At 37.8% G+C, this 27280-nt stretch overlaps 1 protein-coding gene across 1 annotated transcript in view; it reads left to right on the top strand.

Annotated features, from left to right (window-relative positions):
* Positions 1-22752, top strand: part of UVSSA (UV stimulated scaffold protein A) — a 50572-nt gene extending 27820 nt beyond the window's left edge. Inside the window, exons 8-13 of the mRNA XM_082760379.1 lie at positions 7697-7874; positions 8837-8989; positions 11951-12134; positions 12979-13090; positions 18031-18214; positions 22376-22752. Of these exons, the coding sequence (XP_082616505.1) occupies positions 7697-7874; positions 8837-8989; positions 11951-12134; positions 12979-13090; positions 18031-18214; positions 22376-22469 (905 nt within the window). The 3' untranslated portion in view covers positions 22470-22752. The remainder of the gene's footprint in view (positions 1-7696; positions 7875-8836; positions 8990-11950; positions 12135-12978; positions 13091-18030; positions 18215-22375) is intronic.
* The last annotated feature ends 4528 nt before the right edge of the window (positions 22753-27280 follow it).

The raw sequence follows: 27280 nt of genomic DNA, 5'->3' as shown, positions 1-27280 counted from the left end.
CCTGTGTCTAATTGTTAAATGTGGGTGTTTGTCTAAAAGTCAAATCCCACTCTAATTAAGTAATATCAAGGTACTAATAGGTTTCCTTGTGACTCGTAATTCTTGCCTGGGTCTCAGTGCATGCATCCACAAATTTATTTATGTGATACCACTTTGAGGCACAGGGAAGTGGTATTGTCATTTCACAAGTGGTGACATGGGCAAGCCATCTGATTTGGGAATATTATGGAAACCGTCAACTGGTTATCAAGTTTCAACCTTTACTCAGAATTATGTGGGAAAGGACTGTTCAATCAAGAACATAAACTGTTATTTCAAATCTTGTTCATCAGATTATTTTTCTTGTATTTAAGCCTCATACTAAAATGTTTTTAGGTCCCTGATAACCACTTTCGTGGCTCACATTGTGTCTTAAAATCTGTTTGGGCTTTTTTCATATCAAGATCAATGCTGCATTTCTAAAATCCCAGGGGTTAGTTCTGTCCATTTCAGAAATTCTTCCCTCTTCGCATCACAGACTGATGTGCTTTTGTGGGTTAGATGTCCCCAAACTGCCTTTCCTAATCTGATGGTGTCTGGGTCATGTCTTTTTTGTGTGTTAAGTACCTTTATTTTCTTGTATGAAATGTCATAGCAACACGGGAAAGAAGGCTTGTAACCCAACTTAACAAACTTAAAACACAAAACTATTTCCTTAGTAGAGAATTCACCACCTGCGTTTACAATGAGAGAAATTGGAATATTTCAGACTACACAAGGTATTCTAGCACAGCTCTCTGAGCATTTTAGAAACATGGATAAACTCACAGTTGTAGCCACTCATTGAAGGAGTGGGATTTTTACAGCTTTGGTATTTTCTCTAACCATTAACAGCCTGTACTGGGAATAACAACAACAAAATATGTGTGTGTGTTTATATATATATAAATATATATATATATATATATACACATACTGTATAGACTAACAGATTGCATTTCTACAGTCTGTTGATTTTCCAGTTAGGTATTTCTCTATCCCATGTTTTTTAATGGTATGCATGAAAATCTGGAAATCACAGGGAGAAAGCACAAACTCTGTGCGCCTAGTGTTGAGCACATCTCTAATTACAGCATCTAAATGTGTCTGAATACTTAGCGAAAGACTTGTTTTCAGCCCTTACTAGTCTTTCAGGAAAATAATTTGTTTAGTTTTCTATTATTAGGACTGATTGTGGTTCCCTGGTGGTAGGCATATTTGCAAAACTTACTGAAATCATTTTGAAATGGCTTTTGAAGTGGTTCGGTTTACATCAAGCCTAGGCCTCCACAGGAGAGAGCTTGTTTTTCATGGTAAGACTTAACTCAAGATGAGTCAGTGCAAGTAAGGGAACACTGATGTGGATTTGGTACAGCAGCTTTTGTTGCCAACAGGTTGCAGTGTTTCATACAAAACAAAAGGTGAGTTTATTCGGGGAGAGATGTATGTCTGAAGAGCAGCTCAGCAAGTTGTTTCCATCAGCTACAGGCCAAAAAATGTGCATCACTGAAACTAACCAAATGATTGTGTCCTACCTCAACTGTAATGAAATGTTTTTGATGGCGTTAGTATTTGGGAATGAAGTTGCTGAGGTGCTGCTGGCTGTTGAATTACTAAGTAGAAACACATGTGATGGATAAATGGAAATCAAAAATTACACTTAAGCTTTTATTTAAATGAGAAGAAATGAAATAATGGTTTCTTAGTTTTTCTGGGGTCTGCTTTAAAAGCCTAATGGCTTTTTAGTCTGGTTTGATTTGTCTGTTCTCCATACCTTGGAAACTTCCCGAGGGAATTTTTCCTACAGGTGAAGAACATGGAGCATTGTGCTCTTTCATGTTAGGCTAAACAAGGACTTTTTAATGGAAAAAAACTCAAATCAGGCTTTGCAGGAGGAAGGACAAACAGAATTAGTTACTTTCAGCTTTTGGTAATCTGTGAAATTTGGATCCCCTTTCCCAAATTCTAAAAAAAGCAGTTCACATAGAGTTGTGTTTCTTTCCCTAAATGGGAGCCCAGTATTTAGAATAAGATTTATATTAATATTGCTAGAAGTGCTTTAATATAAATCAAAGTTGTTACATGATTGAAATAGCATGCATTGTTTTACTATAGATGTGTAGATAACAAATATCAGCACTGGAGTTAGGACCCTGGTCCTGATCTGCTATAATTGGATATGTGACATACAGTCTGAATGTTTCTTAGCATTTACAACATTAGAAGTATTTAATTACAATTTTACAGGTGAGATAACCTCATTATATTAATATTTTGAATATATCTGTATATAGACAAACATTCTATATAGCTACGCTTAGGACAACAATTGAGTAAAATTTTGATAATACAGTATTTGAAATGAAGATAATTGCATATTTATGGAAAAAAGCATTCCAATAAACTACTTCTACATCCATGTAGAAGTATCGATTGTAGATGTTTCTTCTGATGCATCCTAATCAGTAGATTCTGCAAGCCCTTCCTCACTTTCAAGCAAGGTCCTTCTATGTAAATAAGTTTCACGGGAAATCTGACAGGACACAGCATCCATGGGATGCCTTCTGAAGTTAGAAATTAGTGACTGTACAGGATGCTGATTGTACTTCTGAATTGTTTGTGATATTAGTGTACCTGGCAGGAACTGAGCAATGGCCAGGGATTGTAAAAGGATAAGTAAGAAGCCTGAAAGATCAGGGTGTGAGGAATAGAAAGATTTTAACCTAAATACTGCTACTTTGATTTATTCTGATTCTTAATTATGATTTCAAAACAGCTGTAATAAGGGTTAATTAATGACAATTATCATTATAACAAATTAGCATGATCTATAATATAAGCCAAACAAATACTTTAAATACTTAAACACTTTATGTAATGTTAATGAATTTTGTAGTTAACTAACTTACCTTTTTTTCTTTGAATGATTTGAATTTCGAAATTTGGACTAACAAAGTAGAACTCGAAAATTTCTCAATAAATGTAAACGAATGTGCGTGCGTTAAAAGGCAGCTGTGGGCATTGATTTTGGTTGTTTAAAATCTTTGGTTATAAATTCTTGACGACTTTTTGAAAGCAGTGTAATTTATGTAGAAACAGTAATGTGCAGCTGACCATGTGGTAAGTTGCCTTGGGTTGTGTGCATGGCTCCCCTGTGTTGTGAGACTTCTGCTGAAACCACCTCTGGCATTTCAGCATCCTCCCCCAGCAGCAGCAGTTTGATTGGTGGCTTTCAAGGGTAAGATAAGAAACTGTATCTGTTACTCAATTTTCAAATTAATGAGGAAGTTTCCTACCACAAAAAAAAAAAAAAAAAAAAAAAAAGATAAATGTTGTAACCTGTTTATCCCTGTATGAAGACTTTTTAGAGTTTGCTTATAGCATCTAGTAATAAGAAATTTCTCATTCTCCCAATTAAAAAACCAACTGAATATTCCTTTAATTTGTAATGGTTTCATAATGATCAGCTGTCTGGCAGGGGTGACTTACATAATTCAAAGTTTCATCCCTTATGGATAGCAGAACCAGAGATAATGCCATCTTCCTACCACGTCATCACCGACGGTAGTTGTGTTCATGCACACGGTTGTGCTTGGTGAGAGATAGCAAAACTGGCCTGAAACAATGAAGCTGTTCGGAAGCTCTGCCCCAGCTGTTGCCCTAAACTCTCTGGTCTGTAAGTCCATGTAAAGTAAGCTTTTCAAGGTTACTTAACAGGAAAGCTTACTGTGGCTCTTGAATAAAATGCATTCTGATTTTTTCATTATGAGAACAGTAGAGAGTAAGTGTGTAAATATTGTACCTCAACTGCTAGATATTCTTGACAGTTTTGGAGTTTTTCTGTACTAATACAAATCACATGCATTCGGCTTGACTAAGATTCAACGAATGGAAAACAGAAATTGTTGTATTTTTTAAGGAAAGTTGAAGTCGGTAGCACTTGTTTATATTCTATCTCCGTTTTTTCAATTAAACTTAAGTGAATCTGAAGTAGCTAGATTTCGTCTAAATCCACACAGCTGAGGAAACCTGTGCTCGCTCTTTCTCTGAATTTTCACTGAGGGGCTTTTATCTCCCCCTAATCCCACCGTTTCTGTCAGGACATAATCTCTTTCTCAAATTTACATTTTAATTACAAGGCCAGCTGAACTAGCTAAAATCAATAATGTCAGCATTCAGCAGCCTAACTTCAGCTGAAACCCCAGCCTCTCTCTTTCCTTCTATCGATTTGTCTTGTGAACACGGTCTACTTTATTGCTTCAGGCAAATAGGTGCCATTTGGTCAATTTAAACAAAAAAGGGGATTTGAACATTTTTATGATTCTTTCTAACAGCTGCTATTGGAACAATTTGAGCCCAGGTACTGTACTTGCATTAAAGAAAACGCACAGAGCAGCAGAATTCTTAAGAGCAATTTTACTTTGAAAACGACACTTAATCCCACCTGTGTCTTAAAAAACAAAACAAAACCCACCCTGACATTGGATGCCATTCTGATAGCCGTGTCTGTGTGGTGACTCTATCTGGTTAGCAAGAACTAATTTTATAAACAGAGACTTAAAAAAAAAAAACAACACAGACAGTAGAGGTGATGTAGCAAGGTATTTACTTTTAGCCATTTTTCTGTTAATGGTTTAAAATAAGAAATCAATGGAAAAAATAGTTTTTCTTGTAACTCTTAAGAATTCCTGTATTGATCTTTTGAATGTGATTTTATCTATCTAAATGTCACATTGTCCGTTTATCTCGTTTCTATGTTGCTGAGTGCTTGTCTCTGCTGTGCTCCTCCTCTCTCCCCCCAAACAAAATCAGTGTAGTGTATGAGCAATCATGCTTTCCATAAACATCATAGAATTTTTTTTCAATAAAACGAGGATTTTCTGAGAATTTTTGTCACATATGCACATATTCTCTCTGAAGGAGCAATAAAGGTGTGGTGAGAGATGTATACCTGCTTTTTTATTATTATTATTATTTAAAGGCAATTTGCAAAAGGTACACAACGCAAGCGCTCTCAAAACATTTGGTTTGAACAGCTCTTTTCAGAGAGGCATTCTTGTCATTAAAAAAAAAAGAACAAAAAAACATTTAAATGCTAAATGTTTAATATGCAAATACAGTCCAAGCATTACAGGTACGGTCTGTCACATTTTTCTCAGCTAACCTTGTTGTCCCCAAAGGCTCTGTTTGCTTGTAACTGTTCCTAACATAAAAGGAAGCTTGCTCATCTAAATCCTGATGCTTTGAATTTATAACAAAATACTTCAAGTTAATTCTGTTTCACTTCTGTTTCACAGAGCACCTTAGAAGGGCTTCTTCCCTTTCTGTGGAAATGAGAGAAGCTGAGGTGCAGTCCTATCCTTCCTGCCTACCAGATAGATACATTCAGAGTTATTGCCTTCAGTGAATTACTAACTACTGTTACAAAACACTTTTATGGGGGCACCATTATACCTCCTGAATGGCAAGTCCACAGCTGAATAAATTGCATGAGATCATTTCTTTTGCTATTTATCCTAGATATTCCTCTGCTTATGCTATTATCTTAGATATTAGATATATCTAATATCCTAGATATTCCCCTGCTATTATGCATAATTGCAATTTGTTATTACTGGTCCTTCTGCTAATTTTGAGGCTGTTTTCTAATGTATCGATTACTCTTTTAAATGATTTAAAAAAAAAAGAAAAAACAATGCGATGTTCTTCAAAGGCTTGTTGACTTTAGGAATCGAAGTTAGACAACAAGGTGAATGTGACGTTCTCACTTTCATTAGAGAAGATGATGTGGGCATGGCTGAGTAAGAGTGTCTGTAAGTCCTTATTGACTGCTGGTGGCTAGTACTCTTTTATCCTCTTCTCTGAGTCCTGCTTGCTTCTTTCTTTTGTCTTGAAAGGAAAGGTAAGCCATCTGCCACAGTTGTTACTGACCTCTGCCCTGCATCTGTTCTTAAAACATTTTCCTTTGCTGTGACTAGCATAAACCATACTGGAGAGAGACGTTGTATTCAGAAGATCTGGGAATGACTGAAGTGAGCATTTGCTGTATACAGCAAAGTTGAAAGGCCACACATATGCAAGCCAGATCCAGTTGAATGTCTTCTTCTCTTTACCCCCTCTTTATTAGGAGCTTCAGCTTTGTGGAGGTTGAATTGGAATTGTTGGCTCCCTGCAGACAGAGGATGTCCATGGGCTGGGTTAATCAGGGAGCTGCCAAGGCTTCCTTCTATGCCCTGAGCTTGGAGCCTTCAGAAAGGAGGAGGAGATGTCATTCCCTGCATAAGGACTCACCTCCTGGTTTAGGTACTTGGAAAGTATCAGCTCATATTTACCTAGGGGGAAAATCTAGGTCACCAGCTTGTCGCTTAGTGGTCAGGTCACAGATACCCACATCAACTTTTCTGGTTGATATCTTGTGATACAATTAATAACTAACAAAACAAATTATCCAAACAAGAATACGTCAGGATACAGCTTCAGGGTTGGGGACTCTCTTGCTTCAGGATTGTCTAGAAGGGGGCAAGAGATGGAAGGAAAGTCCCAATTTAATAACAGCTAAAACATGTCAGGTAAACACAGGTTGCTTTTGGTAAGAAAGCTGAGAATATTTGCTGAAAATTTTAGTCGTGTGAAATTGAGATTTTTTTTGTTGATATTTTTTGGGTGGGTGGCATTTCAGCCAATTCTTTAATGAAAAAGCTTTTTGGAGGAGAAGATGCTATTATGTCAGTGTGGGGGATCACATCTCTCCCATTTTAGCTGTCGTTGGCTGAAAAGTTCTTGTAACTACTGCCAGCTAATGGAGTTGCTTCTCTAGCTCAGCTGGTAGAGGCATGTGCTGTCTGACTGCTTGGTCTATCTAATTGCATCATTACAGTCCATGCTGATGGTCTAATCGAGCTGTATAAATTAATTAACTTGGCCCACCGAGCTGCTGCTGCGGTACTTCTGTGCCTGGTAATGCTTTGCACTGTGGGCTTGTTCCTCAGGTGTCGCTCACCCATTTACTGTCTCTTCAGAGTACCCTGTGGCTGTACCGCTGTGCTGCTTGGACATTTTATCGTGGCAAATTTTATGTTTTACTATCTGAAAGAAGAATGCTCCCTAGATAATTCTGTTTGAGGTTGTATTTAGGAATTAAAACTGAACTATTCTCAGTGGTGCCTCTTAACAACAGGAAAAAATAAATATTTGGTTTCATAGTTTCAGCTCTGAAGGGTGAGTATGGTAACCAAGAATCACCAAAGCACAGGGATGTGCCTCACACGCAGTTTTTCCACCAGGTGTGCTTCCGTGTCAGCTGTGCTGTGCGGTGATGGTTCCCGTTCTAGAAACTTGAATACAAAATGCATCGTCACAGTTTAGGCAAATGTGTATTGTTAAAGTTTTGTTCTTCCCAAGATGAAGCATGATCACTCTTTGTTGTCACACCATGTCATAAAAATTTACAAGTTGATTTGCTGTACTTAGTTACTCAGTATGTTTCTGTTCAAAAATAAGAAAAAATTCAGAGATAGAAATACCACTCTGTCTGTGAGTGGGATTCATGTCTAATGCAAATTGCAAAGACAGCTTTCTGCATGTAGTGAGCATTCTGAGCTGCTTTGGCCCTGCTGTGAAGCATTAAGGGCAGGGGAAGTAAACCTCAAGCAAAACTCAACACTGGGTTCTTTTGCAGGGCTAGAGCCTCAGTCACCCCCAAAAGCACCAGTGAGGAAGACGCCAGCAGGACCAGCTCCAGCCAGCTCCCGAGCCCAGCTGAAAGGGAATGAAGATGAACTTGACCCAACCTGTGCAGCTGCAACACTGAAACTCATCAGAGACAAACTACCGAAGTTAACACCTCCTCATGCCAGGTTATTTTCATTTTAATTCTTATGATTTGTAGAAACCTCTTGCTCTTACTTGTGTTTATTAGTCACAAAAAAAATACGGAAGAGTACTCCTGGACTGGGCAAGCTAAGGTTTAGTCTATCTTGTTCACATTTTAAAGTTACATTTATTTTACTTTGGGGGTTTGTTAGTGATTGCAGTAGGCCCTTAAGGACTCTTTTACTAATCACTTGATTTAGGTTTGATTTGTGTAAGTGGCCCCTGTGAAAAGATAAAACATTATCCCCTCTCCTAACCAACAAAGCCAGCCCCATTTATTGGGGGATTTTTCAGTTTGCAGCTAAACAGAACATATCCTATGCTAAGTTAGAAAGTAGTTTCAGAAGTCTCTTGTTCCTAGTGACTTAAGCTATCTATCAATGCTGTTTGGAGGCATGTTCTACTGATTCCAAAGACGTATTTGTTGTCAATCCTATTCAAAGCTTGGTGAAATTCTAATCTTGTTTAACATCTATCTGTGAGTCTCTGGGGGATAAGTCTGGAGTAATCTACTTAGTGGTGTGTTCCTAAAAAGACACTTCTGTGTTGTCCGAAAGAAGACACTTTGCTAGGTTTTGAGGGCTTTCCCAAACTGGAATGTGATCTCAGAAAGAGAAAGGGGTTTACTTCATTAGAACTCCAGAATTTGGAATAACCAGGTATATGTTTTGAAAAAGTGTACTTTTTTTTTTTTTTACATTTGTAAAATTAAAGCTAATTTTTAAAAAGTTAATCTTTCAGCTTCATGATGCACTGTGCTATGCTTACATTGTGTGATTTTACAGTCTGTATCCTTTGGGGTGTGGGGAAAAAAAAAAAAGACAACCCTGAAAAGGTAGTTGTAGTCCTAGATCTAAACTAATATTAGTGGTATGAAAAACTAATGTAAACAGAAAAAGTTGTAATTGTGGTTGTTCTCTATTGACTTTTCATCATTTTTCTCCAGCGAGTCTGCATCTACTGAGCCAGCAGCTTCAGAAGAGCCTGACAGTAAGAGAAGAAAACTAGAAGAGGAAAGAGCTAAAGCTCCCCTCATGCCTTTTGGGTTAGATCTTCACTACTGGGGACAGGATCAGCCAAGCGCTGGGAAGATTCTCAAGTAAATGCTCTTTTTCTTTTAAGACAAATTAAACAAATACACAGATTTACTTTTACTCAGAGGTCATGCAGTGGGGTGACTGCTATTTCTTTTGATAATTACTTTTTTTCTTTTCTTTGTGTTGTAGGACCCATAATCAAAGTCAGAAATTCTACCTTAAAGTGGTATTTGTTTTGAGAAGATGTGGTACTAATTAAATGTCCTTTGATACTTCAAAGCACATTTTTTCTGCTCTTTTCATGTTTGTGTATTATTTGCAGTATGGCAGCACTTAGTCCAATTTAAATCAGTACCTGATTCTGTGAAGTGCTGTGCAAGTCCATGATAGACAGTCCCTCTGCTGGAGGCTTCACAGTCTAAATAAATAACAGACAAGGTAGGAGAAAGACCAGGGAGGTGTCATGGATATTTTTCCCGACTTTACAGAGTGGTGACTGAGGAAATTGATGTGCTTGTTCAGTCACAGAAGAGGAGGTGGCAGTTACAGGATTTGCATTTCAATCTCTCACTTCCCGTTTTTGTCTGGGAAGGTTCTGTGTTTCTTGGAGATGAAGCATTGCTGGTTTGGGGAAAGCTCTAGGAATGTTGGGGAGAATAGATTAGAGGTATACAATCACAACTTGTTTCTGGCAGTTTGTTTTTAAAGTCCATTTTTTAGTACTAGCATTTTTATATGAAAGTTGGGTTGCAAAGTCTTTCCTATGTGTATAAATTCCATACAAGTCCACCAGAAACTTAGTATCAGTGTGTACCATAGTTGGCTTGAATAAGGCAAAAATCATTGACTGGCTGAGTTGCAAATCAAATTCGTATATTCTCAGCAGTATTACTTTAACTTAGTTTGTTTTCTTACCAACACAAATCAAATAAAAACCCCATAATCATTATATGGGCTGGAGTAATGCTGTGCAAAAAACAAGCAAACAAAAAAAAAACAACACAGAAATGGTGCTTCAGTGTGAAACCAAGGGGTTCACTTCACCATCGTCTCCACATTTTGACACAGAGGAATTTAGATTTTCATGACAAGGTCTACCCTGCCTGATGACATGTAAATTTTTTATTCCTCACTTCATGTCTTCACAATAGCTAGGTGTATTTCCACACTTTGGAAATGAGCCTAATTTGCTGATTTTCAGTGCATTTTTAAGATAATACCCCCTCAATTCCATCAGTTAGATTGGTTTGGGTACATTTCACTCTATCTTAATTTAACTATAAAGAGACAGTGTTTGCAGAAAGGAACAAGGGCAAAACTTTTCACCAGTACTTGATTGTATAAAATGCTGAATATGTTTTAAATTATTGAAAACAAGTGAAATTTGATACATAACAGTGCTTTAGCACAGATACTCCAAGCTTTGGGCTCTGTCTGGTGAGGTGTAAGCTCTTCAAAGACTGGTTACGATTTTCAGCAAGGCTTTAAGAAGCATTTGTCTGTGCTAATGCCAAAAAGGTAGTAAGGCTTTATTTTACATTGCAAATGAGTTATTCAAGTCATAAGTAAAATCAAGCATATTTCACTGCCTGTCTGCCTTGTGCTGTACTGTTTTATTTTTATGCTTCCCATTAAAATAGAGGGCACACTTCTGAACCTTATGGTCTATAACTGCAGATATGCCAATCTAACCAAAGATAATTTAAGTAACTGTGCGCACACAATACCAGTGACCCCTGGGTGTAATATGTATTTATTGAAAAATTAAGATAGTCATTGACCAACTCTTAACTTTTCTATATGCACACATACTATCTTACAGAGATGCCTAGAAACAAAACAAAACAAAAACAAACAAAAAATAGAAAATAATGGAGTGTGTCTGGAATTTGCATTTTTAAAATCTGAAATGGAAAAGTCTTTCCCCTTCACCTATTTAACGCTATGCCTCCCAACAGCACGTATGAGAAAGTCAGATTTTAAAATGTTGACAGTGAGACTGGCTATCGGGAAGATTGTTTTTCAAATACTTCTTTTTCAGCTGGTGTGAGTAGGAGTGAGGTGTTGGGCTTCTGGCTGCTCATCTGTTCCCCTACTCATGCCTCTTATGAAAAGATTTTATTTGTCACATACATCTTTTTTCAAACAAAAATCTGCCTTTTCAAAGCATTGCTTAAATTGCACCATGAGATCCTTACTTCCCTTCTTTCCCATTCCCTGTGTCTTTTGACACTGTACTAATCTTTACAGTAGAATAATGAAGAGCTTATTTGCCTATATATGTCTGTAAATGTAGGTAAGGTTCTCTAATTTTAAAATAGATTTTCAATGGACTAGCTTAATTTCCTGGAGGAACACCTCATAAGTTTCTCAGAGTTATTAATATGATATAGAAGAACAGCCCACGGAACCTAGAAGAAAAAAATTCTGTAAGACTCGGCAGAGGGTTTGCTCTTTTCCTGGGTATCAAAATATTGCCACATGCCCTGATTTCAGCTCCTGCTTCTCTGCTGCTACAGGAGTACAGCTGTCAGGAATAAGATCAGGCAAGTTAAGATCAAGCTGTTTCCTCCCTGATCTATCTTCCGTGACTCACAGTAGAAGTATTTTTTTATGAAGAATATTAATACAGAATTACAAAATTATTCACTGAAACTGGGTATTGGATAACTGACTCTCAATGCCAAGTCACCAGCTAGGGCTAAGAGTGGTAGAAGGTGAGCAGATTAAACAAGAACTTGATGCTAGTCAGGCTTTGGTAATATTTTAAAAAACATCATCATCATAAGGCAATCTTAAGAAAGAAAGGGAGTCTTAAAAAAGAGTGGTAGATTTTTATTTTTTTTCTAGCTTGCTGATAAAGCTTCCCCTCCTTGTAAATGCAGGTTTACCCCAGGATTATGCTGGCTCCTTTATGTGCTTTCTACACGCTGAACTTGTGTCTGATGCAGGTGGCTCAGCGAGCCTGGACAGGAAAGGCACAACATTTCTATAGACAAATACATTTTTTATTGTTTTCCCAGATTTTCTTCTGAGCATCGATTTTGGGCACCCAGTGAAGTAGAGGAAGAGGTGGAAAATAACGAAATAGCTGAAATGTTAAAAACTAGATATATAACATTTGCTGGCAAGTTTGAACCAGTGAAGCATAAATGTCGAGCACCAATGCCTAATGGAAGTCTGTGCGAAAGACAAGATCGGATTAAGGTAGGCACCGAGTAACATAACTTCCTGGATATGTGCTGTATGGAGAGGATGTCATTAAAACATACCTATAAACGTTAATTTTGCACTATAAATACGACTCAAGGGATTGAATGAAAGTTGTTTCTGGAGAAGTTTGCTGTTGCTGTGTGTTTCGCATAGGAAGCGTCCTTTCTGTAATGAAGTTGTAGACATTTAAAGAGCGCTGAAATATTTCTGGCATTCATTGTAGATATTTATATTATTATTATTATTGTTATATTTAAGTACTTTACAGTACAAAGCAGTGACAGTTTATTGCTTAAAAATTTTCCTTGTTTGGAGCATATTTGACACTAACAGTTTTTAGAAACATGAGTGTTTGGGGGGCAAAGAGATTTTATTTACAAATTAGATTTTATGAAAGCTAAATGATGTACAACCTCAAAGCATGAGCTCTACTGAGGAGAGATCCTTTGTGTAAATACTTCGTTCAATATCTCTGTTTTTCTTGTATTTGAGATTGAAGGTTCTGAATGCACTAAAGTACTTCAGATGGGTTTGTTATGTGATAAGGATGTAATGTAGACAACAAATATGATGTAGGATGAGCACCCTTGTTCCAGACATGACAGGTTGTGCTACCTGTTCTCTTGAAACCAAATATTCATATCACAAAGAGATTGTTTCTTTGAGATTCAGAATGTATTCAACACATGATGCTTATGGGATCCTGATGCCTTCTAAGGAGGACTGGGGTTCAGATGTACAGTTTTATGACTTGATTCCAGGCATAAGCTATGCTGGATAATCTGTAAACATCTTTTTATTCCGAAGTTTTGAGATTTTTTTCCCTTTCTTTGTGCAGTGCCCTTTCCACGGAAAGATAATTCCTCGGGATGAGCGTGGGATTCCTGTTAATGCAGAGGACAGAGACAGAGAAGAAAAGATGCGGTTTGAGAAGCAAGCAGCTGAGCCAGGTTTGTGTCTCCATAGCACCTAAAAACAATGTCAAAATATTAGATAGAGGTGGGAGCTAAACATATTGGGCTTTTTTCAAAGATTATTTTACGTGTGCTTACATACACTATATAAAATATTGACAATATCTACAATATATTTACATATTTATATTACATTATTTACAGTATCTACAGTGTCTACAATTGGACAACAATCTCAGTACACAGTTGGACATCAAATGAGAGGTTATATGGAAGAAAACCTAATTCTTTTGTTAAAAAGGCACAGGTTGAGATCCACAGAACTGGATCATATTTCTGTTTTGCTCCTAGCTCCGTTCTCTCATTTAAATTCCTGTTGATTTTAATTTTCAGATCATTTGCAATGATTCTTGCTTATCTCCTAAGTATGGATGAATGTATACACAGAGTAAGGTTAACTTTACGTTGTTCTTTATTTTCTGTAGTTCTCATAATGTTCCTAACACTTCTCAAGCGGACAAATTATTTTCTTTATCACAAGGAACATGTATATTGAAGGCAATTAAGCCTATTTCCTGGGAGATGCTTGACTGTAACTATTCCCACACCTTGGCAAAATAAGTTGTCTAATTTCGCTGGTCCCTAACAGTTGTAGTTTATGTGATGAAATTTTAATATTATTAGGACTACTCCAAATATTGGCAGAGTGTTTTTGTTGTCACAATGCAGGCATTTATTTTTCTTATATCTTCTCATTTGTATTTACATGTATTTTAGAAGGAGAATTCTTGTCCTCCTTATGCTTTCTTTCTGTGCTGTGCTACAAAGTACTCTGACTTAGGGAAGCACTTGCCTAGAATTCTGTTGGTGTTTTATCCAGTCTGGTAGCAGACACAGTATTTGGAATGGGCTTGAGAAAGGCAGCAAAAGAACCTGCGCTATTTAATTGTTTACTGTTTAATACACAATATTCTATTTTGTTCTTGAACAATGGGGATGGACAACTAAACTAATAGTCTGAACCTTGTATTCTGGCTACTGCGTTCAGGTAGGATGCTCTGAAGGGAAGACCTGTCATTCCCCAAGATTATTGTACCATTTTTAGGTGAGATAAAGCTCCGGACTGTTAGGTAAGCAATGCAGGCAATGAGAAGGGCAGCAACCAATGAACACACAGGCAAGAAGACTTCCAAGGAGACTAAGGGACTTCTTTTTTTCAGTGGTACAATTAAACTCCATTAGCAATAGACAGAAGGTAGATTTTCATAGATCCCCAAGAGGATATCTAGAATGAAGCAAAAGGACGTTGATGCACTACAAAGGAAGATGGGAGAGAGGGATCTATCCAGCAAGACATAGTGTATAGCTGGAGGGAACAGATTTGTTTTCAGAGGTGTTATTTACTCTGCCTTCCCCAGGTGTTAGTTGTCTCTGTTTAAAACTAGTCTAGGTGAGTACTCTGCATTCTAATTAAACTTACCCTTAGGCTTTATCACTTCGATACCTTGCAGTATGGTCCCTTAAGAAGAGAGTTGGTAATTTCTCTCTTAAGCTCTGGCTGACTTCTCACCAGTTTCATAATTATGTATATTATGAGTGAGGGTACTGAGTTTTTCACAAAAAATGTGCATAAAGAACAGTAATTGATCTGTTATCCAAAAAGGTCAGTGATGAATAAAGGTGCATTTAAACATATAATCAATCCAGCCAGTTTCCTGTGATAGAGGTTCAAGTGACAGTGCTTGGGCATTACCAGCACCCCACGAAAGCAGCAGTCACTGAACACATTTTGGTGTCCCAAGTGTCAAGAAGTGCTGCGTTCACAGGCAGTTTCCATCATTTTCCAAGTAGAGTGAAGTGCTCTAAGCTGGCTTCCAACCAACAGTGGAAATACAGGAAATGTAGTGAAGACAGGCCAGGGGCAGGGAAGTTGTGCTAAAAAGGAAAGTTCCCAACTCAGTTATGACAAACTAAACCCACCAAATTAAGCTATGAGGTGTTCTTGAGGGACTAGTTTCAAACTGGAAACCAATACTTTGGTATAAAAATCACTTGCGCTGAAAAATATTGATTTTTTTATTTATTCTGTGAAATTGCCATTGCTCGAGGCTAGACATAATACTTATTTTTATTACAGTGTCAGCACGGTGTTGTTAGAGGCTTCTCACCTCTGGCCCACAAGGATGTGTGTGTTAGTCCCAAACCAGTGTTGACATTGCTGTGTTGCATTATTGAGTGCCGTCGTTAAGCTGAGATGTCACACAAAGGTCCATCCTGGCTGTCTGGGGAGATACTGAGCAGGCTACAGCACTTAATTTATTGGACAAAACCTTCAAGGTTTCTAAAGCCATATATACACCAGATGTCACTGAATACTTTTATCCACTGCTTTTTGTTTGTTTCTTTTCTTCCTGTGCCTTGGATTTTTTATATTTATTTTATAATATTTTCAGTAACCTTTTCAAAGTTTTTTTTTGTTTGTTTGTTTGGTTGGTTTGGGTTCGTGGTTTGGGGAGTGGAGGGAGGGTTATTTTTTTGTTGTTTCTTTTTTTTTTTTAGCTTAGACTTGAACAAAGTGCTGCTGTGGAAAATGTACAAGTAGAGAACCACAGTAAGTGCTTTGATCATATGATTGAAAACATCATTTGCTAATGATGACAGCTTGAAAAATGCCAAACATTAAAACTGGGAGATCAGTTTTGTAATGAAATTCCACAAACATTCTTCCTATGTCTTTTTCCTATTGGACGGTAGGTTAATTTTATCCTTACATGGTTGAAGAGGAAAACAATTCTGTAAAAGTAACATAGTTTGTGTGATAAGGCCTTGTGTTTTGACAACACTGTCACTGATATTATGAAGCATTTTTCAACTTAGTGTATAAAATTTTGAATCCTAGCTAATGTCCACAAAATGGTGCTTTGGGCTCTTTGGTCTTGAAACAATGAATCATAAGGGATTAAGCTGACCTGCTAATCTGCACTGTTCATCCTTTTCCAATAGTTCGCACACAGGAGCAAATTAAGTGCCTATTTTTTGTGTCAACCCTGAAGAGTATCTGGTTTTTCAGCCCTTAGTGACTTGTTAACAAACAGGTATCAGGACAGGCTGGTGAAGGCAGGCCGCTGGCCAGTCAGATGTGAAATAGCATCTCTTTACTAACTACAGTATTGATTCCCGCCTACCCTTGCAAACTGTGTAATTTTCTTTTCCCTGCTGCTAAACTCAGTAACAATGTATGAAGAGCTTTAGGGGCCCATCAATGCTCAAAAAGGCTGCTCTTCCCTGGCATTCTATTGATTTTTCTCAAAGGCTTTTAAATTGCTCCTTCATTTTACTCAAATGCTCATTTCATCTCTACTGGATGCCGGCATTTTTTCGTTGTGTTTAAACAATTGCTCCATTCACTGGGTTCCTAAACTGTGACGCCTTCTTATTACTGGGAGATAAACTGTTTAGACAGTTTTCCTTAATCTTGGATTAATCGTTCCTGTATCTGAATTGTGCTGTTCTGTATTCCTTCACCTCCAAAAAAAAAAAAAAAAAGACACCAAAAGAACCCACCTCTTGAAGTCTCACGATCTATCAAGTATATGTGCTCTATTTTCTCCCTCTATACATCTCCTGCTCAGTTCCTACGTAACTCCATTTTCGTCATTTTTTTTTCTGTGTTGGATTTTAACCTGTCTTTGCTTTCGCATATCATACTAGTAGGTTACATCTAACTGTTCCTTGGAAAATTGCTCTGGGATTCCTAAACACCGTGTTCTTAAGTGCCTCTGACCTTCTTGAAATGTTGTTACTGATATTTGTTATGCTCACTAACCAGCTTGGTGCAGAAGTGAAGTTGTATTGTCATTTAGCACCGCATATTCTCCCATATCTGCATAGATTTTAAATAAGAGAAGTTTGGTGTTTCAGTTTCTGCAGGCAGCAAAGTCAGGCTGACATACGTGAAGCTCTATGACAAATGATTGGCAATTAGTGGTTATTAAAAGGAGGAATTCTGACATTGATGCTGAATTTGGACAGTGTTACTCTCAAACCATGTGCTCAAAATGTTTAAAATGTGGAACCATTTTCTTAAGTTTGCATAGGTCAATTTTCCTACGTGAAGATATCTGTCCTTTAGACACATTTTTTGCTTATTTCTACTTTTATTTTTCATTCTTCTTGTTCTGCTGTGCAAGACATAATACTAATGATGAAAGATGACTGCTTCCTTGAAATTACAGTCTAAATCATTTATGCTTATTCCCATGGTAGCAACTGTGATCAGACTCCACTCGCGGTGGGTGGTTGGATTCTGAAGCATTGAGAATTTGATAAAACCATAAAACAAGTTTGTGAAGAGAGAAATTCGCTTGTGCTATTGTCAAAATAAAAACAAAAAACAGTTTTACTTAGATAATTAAGCTGATGAAGTGCGGAATACTTTGAAAAAATTATCAAATGTAAAATTGGGCTTATGCCAACAGGGTTCTTTTTGTCATATTCAAGAATGCTTTTAAAATATCAGATGAAGAAATGTTAAAATATCATCACCCCGCTCTACTCTAAAATTGACAAATTCCGTATTTTTTATTTTTTAATCTTATTCAGAATTTATTTCTGGAGGTAAGTACCACAGCTACCTCGTTGGCACTTTGCTCAGTTTTTAACTGATGATCACTGTGTTTATGTCATGCATGGAATAGCTTCCTTGAAATCTTGCTACTGTGCTGCTGTAAGAGCTTGTCTTTATACAGAACAGTTTTGTCTACAGCAGCTAGTAGATACCAATCCCAGCCTGGCAGGGCTTTTTCATCAAGGTCTGTGGTTTTGACTAATTGCCTTATCCTCCCTCCTTTTGTGTATGCAATTTACAGCACACTGACTGTTGTTGCCTGGTAGTGGCAAGAACTTTTACCTTAGGAGATTGCACGTTCTTCTTAATTTTGAAGTTTCAAAGTGCATGTTTTTTTTCTTTTAAACAGAGTGGCGAGATCCAGAATTCATGAGAGAAGTTGAAGCAGCTACAGGAGTGGATCTTGGTTCCTCTAAAAATGATGGGAAAGGAGGGAAAAAGAAAGGGAAGAGGAAAAAATACCCAAATCTGACAGACCTGAAGCAGCAGGCCAACACTTCTCGTTCACGGCTTGAGAAGAAAGTCTTCAATAAGTAAGATATTTACTTTTTCTAACGTCTGCTAAATTGTTGTTTTTCTTTGTTACAGCAGTGTTTTCCCTTTCTACATTAACATGCGCTTAGCAAACAGCTTTCTTTGCTAATGGCAGAGCACAAATGCCTTTCATGTCTCTGGAGGGCAGGGACTAGCAGGTAGTGATGACCAGGGTTATTTCTTAGGAGTTGATTTGCAACTAATTCAGAAAGCTTTCCCTTTTGGCCCATCGCTCATCTTTTTAAAAACCTGTAATTGCTGTAGTGGTTTCTTTGGATGATCATTTGTTAACCAGATGGATGCTACTCTGTGTGTGCATAACGTACTGAATCTGAAAAGAAAATGAAGCGTTCAGAGTGACACAACTTATGGCACCAGACACACACTGGAGTAGTGTAGATGAAGTGAAAGTGAAGGGATTTTTTTTCCTTTTGAAAGCCCAAGGCGAGCTGTCCTGAGCAGTACTTTAACAAAAGCATCTGTCAAAAACCCTTGGCAGTTGCCCTCAAGCCTCTGGTGTATGTTCAGAGACATTCCCAAACTTTTTACTGCCACTTCAGCTTCTTTGCTCCTGTGTATTTTTCCTCACTCTGGTATATACAAAACTTGTAGCCAGGTGTGATGCACCTCTTTCCAATCCACACCACAATTCTTTTCATGTGTTACTCAGACATGCTGCCAGTGCATTTTCTTCTCCTTTGCTGAGAAATGCATTAAGAAAGATATTTGGATCTTTGTGTTACGCTCCTTTTTCACTTAACCTTTACCATCCCTTGTTAATATCAGGGGAGTGGAACCTGCTGCACATCTCTTCTCTTTTCAGTGGAAGAGTTTGGAGATGAATGCTACCTGTACCAGAGACTTGCAGACATGGTGTTGTTCTCAGGATCATGCTGTTCCTATATTTCTCCCTTTCCTCCTAGCACATGTGCAAAGAGTAGCTCCAGGCCTTCATTTAGCCAGAAAGCAAACTATTTGGGCTGCAAAGCAGCAACACTCAGAAGCGTTACGATCATAAAATAATCATAACTTCCACATACTGAAGTCTAAACATGAATGCACCCAAGGTCATTTATGCACCCTTACCTTTATTTTTAAAAAATGTAACCAATAGCTACTTATTTGTAAGAAAGCTTGGTTTCTCTGAGATGCAGTTTAATGAATTGATTATTTAGGTCACTGAACATTCTCACAATTTCACCTTGATAGTTACACAACTTTCTAGCTCAAGGTAAAAAGAGTTCTGAAAGTCCAGGTAGTTTGTTAGTAATGTGGTTCTGTTGAAGCAAGAATATTGCAGAAAAGTAAAGTAACACAGGGTTGCTACTGTAAGCATGGGACCAAAGTGGTTTGCAACATGCCTGCCTCTCTCATCGTAGGCTTGTGAATGTGATGTTTAAGTTCATGAAGTTTTAAAACTTAAGTTTTTAAAATCCAGAAGTTATCAGCCAGCTCTCTACCCCAAAATCTACAGTGGTACAAAACATGAACCTGCATTGCTAAAATGCTTCAAGCCACTGTTATTTGGGGATTATTAGTTTGAGGTAACTTGAATATCTGTAGTAAATATGGGCATTGTAGAAACCTGTTGATTTTTTTTTTTTTTATTACTCCACAGAAGAAATTACTTTTTTTTCCTTTCTGAAACAGAATTTACTTCTAGGAAGCTTTCTCATGCCATCCTGATGGACACTCAATGACATTTAGAAATTTCAGACAGGTGTCCGTAACTTAGGTAAACAGATGAGAACTTTAAAGGAAGTAAACTAGCTCAGATGCAAGTGGGATTTTACAATCCCCCCGCCCCCAGGCTGAATGGATTTTAGAACATCCATAGCACTATATGTCTGCTCTGTTATGCCATTTCTTATATCTAGTCTTGGTTAGATGTGGCTGCAACATAAATTTGTCCAAGCATGCTCTGGTCTTTATCCTACAGGAAGCAGCTGCAAGTGTTTAAAGAGTTTCACATGTTAAAGTAGTATTTAAAGCAAAGTAAGCAGTGGAAAGTTGTCAAATCAAAAAAAAAGAAAAGTTATAAAATCATTAAGTTATTTCCTAAGCATACTAGATGAGTTGAACAACATCTAAAACACAATATTTGTTTAAAATCCATTTTCCTTTTTTTTTATGTAATAGTTACAATAACAAAGCCAACTCCATGTTGCTTTTTATTACAAAATAACACATTTTCTGTGAAATTCTCAAGTTACTCAATACTAGCTAAAGTCAATAAAGCATACAATTAGAAGAAATTTGTATCAGGTTTAACAATATAAATTGAAAAAGTTGGTTTTGGTTTACTGTGCTTTTTGCTAATGATTTTGAATGTTAGTGCCAGGCACAGGGAATCAAACCTGTCATGTTTTAATAGGTTTCATGCTTTGCAGCACTAAACAAGATGATAACCTTGGCTCCTTATAACAACCCCAAATTACTTGAAATGTATAGGTGATAAACCCAGGCTCTGGTCTGCCAATACAGTTAAGTGAAATTGCACAGAGATCATCAAAGTGGGATCTCATTTCATTTACAGTATCGCACAATCCAGTGGTGCTAATGTAAAACCTACATGACATGAAAGTGTCAAGGCCACTCAGCACTGCTAAAGGCTCACTTTTCTCCTACCAATTAGGCAATATTTGAAGTGCAAAACCATGACCACATTTTCTTTACTCTGGTAACTTTATTGGTAGAATTTTGTTAAAAAAGACCACTTCCAAGGTGTTTTTTCAGAATGCTGTCTTTGATTACAGTTGCTGCTGAGAAAATCTTTAATCCCACCATTTAGAAGCATTATTGAGAAGTATCCTCTGTCTTCAGATGTTTCAAAATTGCTTTTAAAGTGAAGCCATTAAAAGGAGCAGTTTTCTGTAACAGAAATCAACTTGCCTTTCAGAGGTAACCATAGGAGCAGAGCTGGAATAGTGTGTCAGGCCCAATCCTGAAAAAGGCTAGTGCACAATACCTGGTAGATGCCTTTTCCTCATTTTACCAGACACCCTGCAGCATCCTTAGAAGTAGCAGAGAAAGGTAGACTCTGACAACACAGAGTCTAACAGCACTAGACTTGAAACCATCCACTTGGTACGAGAGGACTTGCAGAGTGCATTTCTGGTATAGAAATGGACAGAGACACATCCATGAGTGCCACAGTCCCTCAGATCAAGCCCTTAGCTGCTATACCTTCCAGACTGGCAGAACATCCAGGCCTTTACAGAAGTGTTCAGAAATAACTTCTTGAAAAGCAGCACCAGGGTGACATTTTAACATACCTGCAACTTTCAGCCTCAGATGTTTGGGCTTTCCTGCTAGAAGCTTCCAAAGTCACTGGGGAAAAAAAAAAAAAAGTGGAACTCTGGAGTCCAGTAAAGAAAATTTACATCCTGCACTCATCAGCTTCCATAAGCTTTTGTAGGGACAGATACACACAACAGAACATTCTCTTCATTGTTGCTGTGGCCTTCCTTTCTTCTGCTTTCTTGCACCTCTGAAACTGTGAACTCCTTTTTCTGCCTTTCTATTCTGCAATATTAAGTTATTTATCTGCATATACACGTAAGTGTATGACAGTCTTTGCTGTACTCCTAAGATAGTGTTGTGGTCATGGATTAAACAGTTGGTGCTCAAGAGAGCCTTATTACTCTGCATATAGCTGATGAAACTGGGTTTTAAGAACCTCTGGAAGGGAAGTTGCTAAATGAATTATACTTGAACATCAACCACTTCCCATATAAAAACATTCTAAATTTTGCAGGTGGTATTTGGTAAGGGTTTCTGAGTGTTGGCTAGGCTCTTTAAAATCCTGTTAGGTGCTTTTAGTCACTTTTTTTCATCACAGATTGGTTATTTGCTTTTGAAAAAAATAAACTTGTTATGTGTGACTGTCAGAAATAATGCTAGGAGGGTGGAATGCACAGCTATTAAACTGAAAGACTTCAATTTGTTTACTCCTGTTAATAAAATCATTGCTGAATTAAACTATTTGTATTGCTGCAGCTAATTTGATTAACAAGACAAATTTGTTCAGCCTCATCAGTGCAGTGTTCAGAAGCCTGATAGCAATTAATCATAGTTCATTTTTCCCCCAACATTCATAAACAGTCTCTGAGATTGCCTAGAATCAACATAACTGTTTTTATACTTTGTTTCTCTTTCAGAGGTGCTGTGAAAAGGGTGGTGAAAGCAATGAATCAAATGGACCAAAGGAAGCATGAGAAGTTTGCCAACCAGTTTAACTATGCACTGAATTAAATTGTAATAAAACAAAGGGCAAGACGACTAACAAGACTACAACTGCACAAAACCTTTAGCGCAGGCCTTCACCTTTAAACTAAAATATGGTGCTGTATGTATTTTTACTGGGGTTATTTTTTAAATTATTTTCACCTTCTAATATATTTGATAATTAACATGAATTTTGGCAAAGATATGGTGGTATATCATTGAATGCATTTAACAAGTTGATAATTACTTAATATGTACATGAAATAGAACTTATTTTATGATTTGCACATACTCTGAATAAAATGGTCAGGTTTTTTTTTTCCTTCTTAAGGGACTCAAGTAATTTATACCTTGGTTGTCAGCATGCGTGTTGTAATTTGTCTTGACTTTCATACCTTCAGAAAGATACCTTAGAAACAGTATCAATTTAGATTTTTTTAAAATGAGAGTTGGCAACACAGGGAGTACTTGCTCAGCCTATTATTCTAGAAAGAGCACCACATCAAGCAGCCCTCTAACCCCTGCAGTACCTTTGAAGGCCTCTTTCTTACATACATCAGAAGAAAGATGCCATTCAGTTGATGTCTTCTGATAGCAAAAGGAATCAAGTTGGATTCCAGCAGGTCCAGGAGCTAATTCAAATTCAGTAGCTGTGGCACCAGTGTAGAAGCTGAACTGTTGAAATTAATCCTGGTCTGCCTCTTGTCTTCTCAAGATGTTCTCCCAATATCTTTCAGAACTCAATCTAGAAAGCTCATTATGAGAAGTTATGGAGATATGGGGATTATGCTGGGGATTAAGTGATACCCAAAAAAATAAAGCTGCAGTACAAAGTGAAAGTAGGAAGTTTTAAAAAAATTACATGGGTGGCTTACTGCACAAGTGAACTGCTTGCCTTGTATTGTTGGGATCCTGTGCTGATACGTCTAAGCACCCAAATAGAACCACAACTCTGTAGACTCCTCTGACTCCAGAGGAGTAACACACACATCTAAATCGAGCAGCTGGATCCAGTGTGGCTTGTTACTGGCTGAGTACTCAGTCACATCTCTCACACCTGCTTTACTGGCTCTAGTCATGTCTGAAGTGGAGTGAAACAAACATTGACCGGTTGTATTCTGTATTATATGTGGGTTTCATACAGCTTTATGGGTGAAGGAAATCAAGAATATGAAGGAGGGTAGTGTATATGAAATTAAATGTTAAAGTTAACTTTCAGTAAAACACAATACAAACTAGAACAGATTCTCTGCAGCACTGGGTTAGGCACTTACCTGTATTTGAGGTGTTTTCTCATGCATAAGAGTCTGTAAGAATTAAAATAAAATCCTTAGTGTAGCTTATGACAATAGTCAGAAGGAACAATTTACAGCTCTGCCAAGTACCTCTTGATTTGAGCAAGTACTACTGAGAAAACAATGTTTACTCTTGATAATTTATCTTGCAGGTCTTTACAGTTTGGAAGATAATTTCTTCTCCAATACATATTTAACTTCTAAACTACAACAGATAATAAATAGCTAGCAGCTGTTTAAGCAGGAATTTCAGAGTTATTTACCACACTGGAAATCAGAGCCACGTCTACTAGCTGTCTAGCTAACTTGGCAACGAAGGCTGCAGGTGAGAGCATAGTCAACAACAAACCATGTTCATCACCAGGTCAGTTGCATCAGGTGCTAAATTGATTTTATTTGTTATCAAAGATAAACAAAAAAGGAACACCACCAAAAAAAGGCAAAGCTGACACACTTAAGTGCAATGTAGATCATTGGATGCTGATATTACAGAACAGTCCAAATGAATCTGGAAGTTAATATTCATGAGAGCCACAATAGTGCCTCTCATGAATAGTTATTCCACCATTCCAGAGATTTGAGCCTGCACATAGACTGAAGGTGTTAATTTAAAAAGATATGTTTTTGCTCCTGTCTGTAGGAAGAAAGAGGAATTTATATTGTGCAGTGACACTTATCCCTTTGTGGGCATGAGGTGTCAGCACTATAAAACTTCCAGCAAACAGGTATACTTCACTGCACCTCAGATTTTCCCATTTTGTGTTTTTTGTTAAAAAAAAAAAAAAAAAATAATAAAATAAAAAACAAGATTGGGAAATTGTAGAAATCTGAGAGTAGTACGCTTAAGTAATTATGCTCCTTTATAATGCTACTCAGCGTCACATAGTTCTAGAATTATCAACTGAAACTTCTTATCTGGACCCAAATTCAAAGGCAGCAGTTAAACCTGATCCTAGTGGGTCAGCTGCATGTTTCCTTACCTCCCATCTTCCTTAATTAAGGCACACACATACATGTACATTCTTCTAGATTGCTTCTCATGCATAAAGGCAATTTGCAGAATTAAGGTTTCCCAACAACAGATCTGAGCTAGCTAACTGTAACTCTGCTGAAGAAAAAAAATCTTAGAACAGCATCTATCACCAATTATCCACTATACCTTAATTGAGCAGAAATCCTTTCAACTTTAAAAGGATAGAATCCTCCTTTTAGAGGTATCAGACCTTTTTGTGCATCACAGCAACTTAGAGATTTCAACTCAGAAATTTCAGGTTTCACGATTCTGAGCTGAACACCCTTTCAAACATCTTAGTTAACTGTCTGTGACTTTTCTATTGGAAACCTCCCTACTCCTGTCTTATAAGCACCAGGGAAAAAAAAAAAAAGGAATTGTCATTCACATTATCTCTGGTGTTTTGTTTTTTTTGTCATCATAACTCTCTCAAATACCTTTGCAATGTACCATAACATACTCCTACTTACTGGAGATACTTAATATGATTTTCAGGTACCTAAACACCTTGGTTGATTTGACCCTTGGTTTGTGTCATCTGGGTGTTATTACAATGAATAGCTGTAGTACAGGTTGAATTTTCTATATTTCTAAAAGGACACAATAGCTCTGAGCTGGAGCAAGCTATGCTGACAAATCTAAGGCATCCTTTTCTAAGAGTGCTGTTTCAGTGGTAAAACAAGAATAGAAAGCAAAGGCTTCTCCAGTTTTTTCTACTTAGAGCATGATTGCATCTGGGAAGTAAAAACTTGCAGGGAAGAAACTGTATAGCATATTTAAATTTAGTGCTGTTTAAGATTGGAATGAAAGTTCTGGCTTTCTGATACATAGCACATAGTGAGTGTGTACTGACATGAACAAACCTGGTATGAAGTCTGTGAGCAGAGCACATACTCACACAGATTCTGAATTAGATTGCTCTTAAGTTACTGATAGAAAATACTCATATTCATCTCTTACATGATTCCTTGCAATTTTATTATCTCTAACCATATGATGTTAGGCATGTTAACAATCCACATCTGGTTGAAGACTTCTACTGGAAAATTAGAACCCTTAAAAACTCTTAGAATTGTTCTTTAAAAGACTTCTTAATTATGAAAGAAAGACTTTTCCACTTAAGCCTAATAAGACCCAGGAGGAAAGGGGAAAAAATAAATAAATATGAGCACTTAAGAAGGTTTGATCTGACATGTATTTTCACAACATATAGCACCAACCAAATGCATGGCCTTAAGAAAATCACTCTTTAAAGAGGCAGTGGGAATCATAGTGCCCTTAGTGGCTACAGTGCTGGAGCACACAGAATGAAGGTGAAGTTCCAGGTCCTTTCTCAGCCCAGAAGGTGTAAGTCACATATCCTGCTGTGGGAGACAACCCAAGCCACAGGCAACTAAATGCAAAGGAACTAGAAGGAAGCAATTCTCATCAGTTGTTTTTCTGGGGCAGGGGGCCTGAAATTCAACCACAGTGGACCTAAAAATACTTTGTGTAGGAGACTAGACAAGGCAAAAAGAGCCTTCTAGACTACAGCCCCCAGGTTGGGGCAAGGGAGGACTGGAACCTCATTCTCATTCCCTGAGCATCTACCATGAAAAACATTGCTGAGCTTCACAAATTCAGGCAAGAGCTTGGAGTTTGTTCATAACGATTGTTATGAGCTAGATCAGTCCTGATGACCTGCTAGGCACCAGCATGAGAAAAGGGCATTACTCTGGCAAATACTGGAAACCGATTTCTCTGCCTCAGTACACACTGGGACAGCTACATTTAAATAAAACAAAACAATATCCTACTCCTGGGAGAAAATAACATTTGAATGTGTGTCTGGAAACAGGAAGGAGAGTCCTGCACCAAGTACTACCCAAGGAAAATTCTACAGCACTAAGAGCACACAACAAACCCCAGACCGTAGCACACTGAGGAGTAGAAGACAGGACAGAGGCTCTAGGCATCAAGGAGAAGTGAGCCAGGAGCAGAAAGTGACAAGGCAGGAAGGGGCAGTGGCCTTCCTGATAAGAGGCACAATCCCACAGCACCCAAACAAGAAAACCAGATTTGGTGATAGCAACCAGAGAGAGCCAACAGTTAGCACTTCCCTGAAAGTCCACATCTACCAAGATAAAAGGCAGGCCTGAAGTCAAGTCAGCAAGGACAGGCAAGGTAGAAAACTAAGCACACCTCCTCCACAGCTCCAGCAAAAGACTTCATCTAAACACAGCTTCCCCACAACCAACCAAAGGGCAAAGGCCCTAGCCCAGGGCTCTCCCAGTTTAGTAGGTTTCATGACCTTCTGAGCCAAGGTCTTGCAGCTGTGCCACATCAGTGCTGACCTCAAACACCTGGCAGGGGCTGGGCTGAGGATACCAAGGAGGATTCCAGAGAAAGCTGGAAAAAGAGAGAAACTGGAGCCTGTTGGTATATCCAGAGCCCTCAGAGCATCTATTAAATTCATGTGGTGGCAATCCTTTCTGTTACAAAATCCTCTGCAGATGCTTAAGGACTTAAGAAAGAGGGTGGGAAGCACCCTA

This window comes from Aythya marila, assembly GCF_965140915.1.
Source record: "Aythya marila genome assembly, chromosome: 4".
In the NCBI taxonomy this organism is placed as follows: Eukaryota; Metazoa; Chordata; class Aves; order Anseriformes; family Anatidae; genus Aythya; species Aythya marila.
The sequence above is the reverse complement of the archived record's forward strand: the minus strand, read 5'-3'. Positions and strand labels throughout refer to the sequence as shown.